Source organism: Vombatus ursinus, unplaced genomic scaffold, assembly GCF_900497805.2.
Source record: "Vombatus ursinus unplaced genomic scaffold, bare-nosed wombat genome assembly UNPS02014785.1, whole genome shotgun sequence".
Taxonomy (NCBI): domain Eukaryota; kingdom Metazoa; phylum Chordata; class Mammalia; order Diprotodontia; family Vombatidae; genus Vombatus; species Vombatus ursinus.
In genome coordinates, this window is record NW_020954563.1 from 14,633,258 (window position 1) to 14,641,882 (window position 8,625).

The window sequence follows — 8,625 nt, forward strand, 5'->3', positions numbered from 1 at the left end:
ATGGTATGGTACTCCACATATTAACCATTAATTTTAATATCAAATTCTAGCAGTATTAATTATTATACTTTAAAAAAAAACGTCTGTGCAAAGCCAAGCTCAATTTTTGGAAATAGTTTAAAAAATTGAGTGTCATCTCCCCATTATTCTCTGATTTTTCTGGAGCTGACATGATGTAATTGTAGTTCCTGCATATATCTTTCAAGAAAATCAAAAAATATTTTATTTGAACCATGATCACGTCAAAAGAGGTCTTCTGGAACAAAAATCCCAACGAATATTAGGCAAATAGTTTTGTCTTAATAGCCCCAGTGTTATTTTCACTGGATATAAACATAACCTGCACATTGCCTACTTTCACCAGGGAGAACTGAACAGCTCCAATTACAGCAATAGGTGAAATCAGAGCTGACACAGGGAATATGCATTCATAAAATATAGCAAAAAAAACAAAACAAAACAAAACAAAACCTACTTTAGACATTTACCAGGATATAAGGGAATATCATATAACTTGTAATTATTCTTAATTTAATCCAATGTGCAAATGTTAATTGTTTATACTCTAAAATAGATCCCTTTTTTCCTTCTAGTAATGTTTGAGTGATAAGTGTTTTACTAAATATATGAAAATTTGAAAACCTTACAAAATAATATCTTACCTAAGAGATAGACTTTTATTTCAAAAACTAATTAAGACTTAGTAAGAAAAAGTTACATGAAGTATGTGTGATTTGTTCAGTTTTACAAGATTTGCAAAGAGTACTGCAGTTGAATTTGTGCCCTATCATTTATTCCATGGTGAAACCCTTGAAAACTAACAATTTCTATGAACTTCAGTTACTGCATCTGTAAAATGAGGGGGTTCAATTAGAAGGTCTGTAAGGCCATCTACCTCTGAGGTTCTTTTAACTCTTTATCAATGAAAAAAGCATTTCTGAAGAAAATAATTTTTAAAAAACTTTACGGGCCTTAACAGGTTTGAATTTCCAAAATGGTCCTGTTAATTGTAAACTAGGTATACCTCCAACAACAACAAAAAAAGAGTCTCCAAAGATGTGAGGAAAACTGGAACATTAATTAATGCATTGTTGGTGGAGTTGTGAACTGATCCAACCATTCTGGAGAACAATTCGGAACTATGCCCAAAGGGCTATAAAACTATGTATACCCTTTGATCCAGCAATACCACTACTAGGTCTAGATCCCAAAGAGATCATAAAAAAGGGAAAAAGACCCACATGTACAAAAATATTTACAGCAGCTCTTTTGTGGTGGCCAAGAATTGGAAATTGAGGGGATGCCCATCAACTGGGGAATGGCTGAACGTGTTGTGGTATATGAATGTAATGGAATACTACTAGTCCATAAGAAACAGTGAGCAGGCAGACTTCAGAAAAACATGGAAATACTTGCATGAACTAATGCTAAATGAAGTGAGTAGAACCAGGAGAACAGTGTACACAGTAACAGCCACATTGTCCGATGACTAACTTTGATAGACTTGGCTCTTCTGAGCAATGCAATGATCTAAGACAATTCCAAAAGATTCATAATGTACAATGCTATCCACATCCAGAGAAAAAAACTATAGAGTCTGAATGCAGATGGAAGCATACTATTTTCTTTTTTAATTGCTTTTTGTTTTTTCTTTCTCATGGTTTTTCCTTTTTGTTCTGATTCTTCTTTCATAACATCACTAATGTGGAAATGCGTTTAAAATAATCATCCAAGTATAGCCTATATCAGATTGCATGCCAGCTTGGGGAGGGATGGATAGAAAGGGGGGGGGGAATTTAGAACTAAAAATCTTATAAAAGTGAATGTTCAAAACTAAAAATAAATAAATTTAAAACTTAAACAAAAAAAGGGTTTCCACCTTTCCTTGACCTCACTCCAATTCAAGGGTTGTTTATGCAATATTCACATCTAAGACTTTTGGCAAGGTTGAGACACTAAAAGGCTGAAAGTACCAATAATAAGGGTCAAACAGCAAATTATTTAGGTTGAATAAAATAAGAAGACTCAATGAAAGAAGCCAAGTTATTCACTGCCCAGGGTAATGATGCTATTTAACCAGGGAATTAGAACCAACCATCATTAATAGCAAAACAAGATTTGCAAATAAGAAGGGACTTGAAATTTCACTAGGTAGATCTCTATCATAAGATGATAAATAATACCTAAGGAAGCTCCAAGGTAAGAAGAGGGTCTTATCCAAACCTTTCTATAACCCCAGAGCTTATAAATACATTATCTTACACACAATAAGCAATCACAAAATGTTTATTGATTATGCTAAGGCAGGTAAAAACTAAGAATTAACCAGATATGACCAACTCTGTTCAGCACACCTGGAAATTATGAAGTTTTTAACAAGAATCCTTTAGATAAATGTACTCGTATAAATTCAGGTCAAAAACTCCATCAATCCATCTAAGATTCATCATCTTCCTCTACTCATCTAAAAGGCACTTCCCCCTCAACATTCTGTTTCCATTGTTCCAACCAAAGCTGGATACCAGGGCCATCTTTCTTTATACATATCCTCTTCCTTCCCCACCCAGTTACCAATATCAGAACTTTAAAAAAAAAAAAAAGGACCTAACATCAGTAAGAGTGCTCTAACAGCTAGATATGTCTCAGTCCAGCCTCTTCTCCTCCATTTCTACTGTAAGAGGCCAGATTACTTTTTCCAGGCTTTTCCATCCTTAATCCATCTTCTACATCCACTGCCAGGAAAATATTTATAAAGCACTCATTTCATGATGTCACTCCCACACTCAAAAACCTGAAATGACTCCTCTGCATGGTTTCTGAAGTCCTTCCTAATCTAAATTATGCAAAAGCACCGGGTCTATAATCAGGCTGTTTTTACTGTCCTGTGAATAGGCCATAGAGTCTTGCTATCCTTGATCCCTTCAAACTAGTCAAATCCTACCCAAGCACCCTCCATTCCCACTTCCAAATCCCACCTCTTCCTTCCATGAGGTTTTTCTCTACCACTGCAGGTTTGGGATGTTTTTTTTGAAGTCTTTTAGCAAATAGAGTCTTGCTCACACAGTTTCAGAGTCAGCATAGCAAAAAGGGCTGGCCTTGGACTTGGGAAGCTCCATACTCGGGCCCTGCCTTTAACACATACAAGATGTGGGACTCTGGTTAAAATCACTTAACCTTCCAGGGCCTCATGCAACTCACTAAGACAACAAATTACAGACCAGTTGTTGATATGTATCAGGAGTTCTCTGTACCAACGTAATCAAAGGTAAAATAATAATAATAATAATAATAATAATAAATTACATAGTACTTTAACCATACATTGGCTGGCACTGTCTGCTAGTTGCTTTTTATATGTTAGTCTTATCTTCCTAAGTATATAATAAGCTCCTTTTAGGCAGGTACTACATCATCAGTTAAGGCACTAACCACATATAACTGCTCAATAAATATTTAGTAATTGTCTATTTTTAAGTCTGTATAACCTTGGCTTCAATCAATCATTAAGCATTTACTAAAAACCTACAATGTACCAAGTACTAAGCTAGGCCTTGAGGATAGAAAAGCAAAAATCCTCCTCTGTCCATGCTCTCAAGGAGCTTCTACTCTAACAGGTAAGACAAAATGTAAACATAAATATATACAAAATAAACCTATAGCAAGAGATGGAAACACTAGCAGCTGAGGGGAACTGAAAAAGTTTCATGTAGCAGGTGGCACCTGAGGTGAGCTTTAAAGGCAATTAGGAATTTTAAGCAGTGGAGGTGAAAGACAGTCCACTCCAGATATGGGAGAGAGAACAGTGTATGTCAGAACAGCAAGGAGGTCATTTTGGCTGCATCACAAAGGAAAATAATGTGTAACAGAACTTAAAGGCAATTGGAACAAGATTGTAAAAGGTTTTAAATGCCAAAAGAGCAATACTCTGTGTGTGTGTGTTGTACACACCTTCCACTAAAGTCATGTTTCACTGCATCATACCATAGAGGTGACTTTAAATTCCCAAAGACTATGCCAGCAAAGTATGCTGACATAGAAGGACCTCTCCTAAGCTTCAAAGGCCTAGGATATTCCTTATATCTGTTGTTCGAGGACCAGCCTACCTAAGATAAGAGAGAGTTATCTCCAAAAAGATGGCCATCAGTTGAACTTTGTGGTCACAACAATTCAGTAAGACTGGTAAATTTTAACTATGACATGAAAAAGTTGTGATCTGTATCTGTGGAAGGAATAAAAACACAACGAAGGATCCTTAAGTAAGATGCACATATACACATATGCTTCAATGTGTCTATGCTCTCAGCCATGTAGGTACTCACTCAAACAATGCGTACTGTAACCTGGCCATACTTTCCTGAATTGTGCATTTCTTCTCCAAGTACTCTGAGTTTTAAAGTATGTAGCTAACATGTGCAAGGAGAACTATGTTTAATAATTCAGAATTATAACACATAGCTACAGAGTCTAATACTTCAGTATTTTAAAGGAAATGTTAAAACAGTGTCAATTACTATTCTAAAATGTCTTAATTTAGTAACAACAGATACAAATACAGGCTATGTTCTCACCAAAGTTGTAACTTTGGACTCTCCAGTAGTGTCAGATTCTCTTTTCTCTTGAGTGATAAATCTAAACCAGGAAAAGAAACTACCTGCCTTGGCCACATATTTTAATACTCAAAAACACAATGACATGGGGAGTAGAAATTGCTCTCAACTAAAATCCTAGCATTTCTGTGGCCATGTTTTTGTTGTTGTAACTCTATCTTCCTGTTTTAAAAGTAAATTAAGGTTACTAAATCATCTCTTCTCAATTCCAACATGAACATCACGGATTGAGGATATGAAGTAATCCACTGGCATAAGGATACTTGGGTTCAAGTCCCACCTCTGCCACTCGGTGATTATACAAGCCAGGACCAACTATATAGTGGGCCTCCCCTCACTCCACTGTAAAATGAGAACACTGGACTGGATCTCTAAGCTCTCTAACAGTTTATGAATTTATAAAATATGTAGTTATTCACTCCAGAAGCAGCAAGATACAATAGAAAGAGAAAAGGACCTAGGGTCAAATACTAGGCCTGCCACTTAATAGCTGTGTGATCTTTGTCACAGCTTCTCTGGTCCTCAGTTTCCTCATTTGTAAAATGATGAGGTTGGGGTAGATGATGTCTGAGGTCCCTTCCAGTTCCAATACTGTGATTCTAATATTTGACAGCATTATTTTACATTAATTGGTTGCTTTTAATTCCAGTTGCTGGGAAAGGAGAGGCTCAAAAATCTAATTCCAAGGATTCCAAGTAGGGTGAACTAGGCATTTCAGTGATAAAAACTGAGTTCCATGTATTTTTTTTAATCAAAAAGGAAATTAGTTAATCATTTTTATAATCAAAATAACAAGAGACACTTTTGGTTTGAAGGTTTTTTCCCCAAATATCTTCAACTTCTATACTTTACACTAACGGTGTACTCTATGACTGTCACAACTTAGGAAAGCAACAATTCAGAGACCTATCTCACATATCACACTGTTTCCTTAAGGATTTATTCCAAATGCTAAGGTATTGATTGCCTTCATATTTTTAAGACTGTATTTAAAGATCAAGGCCAAAAGTAAAAGCAGAACCACCTAATTCAACCACATTTGAGCCAAAGGCCTTTAAGACTGGAACCTTCTTCTTTAAACCCACAGTAGTCTTCAAGTTAATTTAAATTCTTCACTTAAAATTTCCATGTCTTCCAAACAAGTTCAGGCTATTCCAAATACTGTATGTATAACATCTGGAAATAGCTCCAAATGGCTTAAAAACACACACACAAGCGCTTGCCCAATACCCTACAGATCTATTTCCTTGAAGGGACGCAATATTTACCTTTACTTCCTTCCAAGGAGCATATGCATTCAAGAAAAACATGTCTCTGGCTTTAAATGCAGGCTTTACAAGAAAATCAAGATAAAACCTTACATAAAAATTAGTTTAAATGAACCCTAAGGAATATTATTTCTTTTGCCTTCCAACAAGGTTACACAAAAACTTATCCATTCCAATAAATTTCAACTTCTTACACCAGAACATACTCAAGCGTTACCCAAAAAAGATCTGCAGTAATTAGAAATAAACCCATATACACAAAGCCACACTAAGGAATCAGAGTATTTCAAGTAAAGCTGAGACATATCTAAGATATGAATCAACAGAAACAAAAGTGACACACCCACATTCTCCTTCTGTAACTTTAAAGGATAGCTCAGCTATTTGGTAGAGTTCTACAAGTGTCCCAAAAGAATCACCACATACCATCAAATCATCTGTTGATAAACCTTTCCCATAACGGTTATTTCTGAAGCACATTTTGGTAAAGCAACCCTTTCTTAGTTACAATACTGATGACCATGACAGTGAGTAAAGGAGCAAAGAAAATTTCAGTGTCAAAACCACAATCTTGAAAATCATCTAGTCCAATCCCCTCTCATTGACAGATTAGGAAACTGAGGCGAAAAGTGATTTGCCCAACTGTTCACAGCAACAGTCAGACTATTAACTGGTTTTGTAATAAGACTTTTTTAACCTTTTTAAACTAATGTCTAGGTGATTCACTTTTTACTTTTTAAGAACTAAAATTATCAATTACTTCAGTATTAAAATTACCTTGAGGTTACCTTGAGGTTCCTATAATTGCACCTTGTCTCTAAAGTCACACTTTCAACAGCAGGAAATTCAGAGCAACAACCAGGAACTTTAAATGTAATCTGACTTATTAGGCATGGTGAACACTGGAAGCTTTTGGTTTGTGCCAAAGAGATGTAGTTCTATGTGCACCAACAGCAACCTTATCTCAACTAAAAAGAATCAGCCTTTTCTCTAAATGCTTGACTTAATGAAGAAATTGAACACCACATAAAAAGCATGTGTCACTGACAGACAGTGAAGCCTATCACTATTTGCTTAAAAAGCTAAAATAAATGTACACTATTAGCCCCAAAAAGTCAAGTTTTGTTTCCAAGCAGATTTGAAATTAAGCCTGACTTCTCTTGAAAATCACTTGAAATAACCAAGCACATAGTATCTAAAGTCAAAATACATTAGATTTTCCTTCTCAGTAATGACCAACAGGTTTCCAATTACAAAATGACACACAACAGCAACTCTACTAGCAATTATCAGTTTCTAAAGTTGTCTGTAATACATGTTAAGTTGTACCAAAAACTGCTTACAAATTGTAATTCTTGTGAAGTAGATGATGATGATGTTCCAGGTAATTCTATCATGTTTCCTAACGTACTGGTACTGGAGTCTGGATCATCCTGAAAAGATAAATTTATGGAGTTTAATTGTTCTTCTAATGTAATATTTGTATCTCCTAGTGAACAGGGGTCTGGGTGAAGCTCTGGCTTTTCAATTCTGCTGTCCATGGCAGTTCTGTGTTTATTTTTCTGCATTTCGTTTTGAGGAGCTAATAGTAAAACTGGTGACTTTATTTCACAACTTTCTGTTGTGTTGTCTTGTTCAATTCCCATGAGCACTTCTATACCGTTCTCTGATTGGGGCTTGTAATTGCAGGTAGCATTTGTCTTAGTTAGGTCTTGCCTTGTTTTCTCAAAGTTTTCGTCTATACTGTCATCCTCTGTGCCTGGCTGCTCTGTGTCCATTTCAGACTCTATATCTGTATCTGCATCTTCCATACAAACAAAATTGTCAAAATGTAGAATCCCATTCTTGACAGTCTTTGTTACTTTTACCTTGAACTCAGGGGAGTCATTACAAGTGGGTTCCTGTTTCATAGCAAGAGCTCTTGGATCACCAGGACTCAAGGAAGTGCAAACATTTGGTGACCCAGATCTTGAATCTCTCTTTTCAGGGTCTTGAAGGGATTCTGATCCATCAGCAGACCCATTTAAATATTCTACATTGATCATGGAGGCCAAATCCTGTAGTCGCCGCAGTGGAATGTAACAAGATGAAGGATTTTGTCCATAAGTAATTTTGGATGTTCCACTATTAATGGCAGCCGATAACTGCATAGCACACCCATTAAGAGGCTCAGAAATATTGGATTGACCATTACCGAAAGGGGTGTCCTTTTCTTCAGGGGCATCTAAATCCACTGTGTTGGAAAAGGGCTGCAGACAATTTCTTCTGGGCAGTTCACAGGTCTGATCCATTCTGGGCCAACATCAACCTGCAAACCAAAAATAAGGCAATCACTGGGAGTGAAGAGAACCATCTGTCTCCTTTGCTCTCCAAAATGGCAGCACTACTTAAAGAGGCCTACATCTCCTCAAAGCCTTTCCAACACACTTCCACAGGAGAAAAAAGTTCGTCAGGCCAAATTGGGCTCGGGAAGCTACAATACTATTTGCTCATTTGGGAGAGGAGAGTGGTGCAGATCCCTGCACATGGTCTCCAACAGTAGCTTTTTCTATGCTTCGGAGAGAGGGGGTGGCCAGTTGGTTTCTAAAATTAAAATTTCCTGGAATTTGGTGAAGAGATGGACTCTCAAATGAAAGAGTCAGCGCCCCCCCAAGGACAAATAGAGCCTTCAGCACCAGTTTTCTCCCTAGATGGGGAACCTGAGCAGGGGGGTGGGCTTTGGTTCGGTGGCACAAAAAGGATCCCCCCCC

General features: G+C 36.8%; 1 protein-coding gene across 6 annotated transcripts in view; it reads right to left on the bottom strand.

Moving 5' to 3' along the window:
* NSD1 (nuclear receptor binding SET domain protein 1) overlaps positions 1-8,576 on the bottom strand; it is a 132,464-nt gene extending 123,888 nt beyond the window's left edge. For 2 of the 6 annotated variants that reach the window (XM_027867276.1, XM_027867275.1), the window contains exon 1: positions 7,219-8,571. In XM_027867276.1, the coding sequence (XP_027723077.1) occupies positions 7,219-8,166 (948 nt within the window). In that variant the 5' untranslated portion in view covers positions 8,167-8,571. Of the gene's footprint in view, positions 1-7,218 lie in introns of all 6 variants that reach the window. The other 4 variants (XM_027867277.1, XM_027867279.1, XM_027867280.1 and 1 more) reach the window with 4 other exon arrangements.
* Positions 8,577-8,625: the final 49 nt, after the last annotated feature.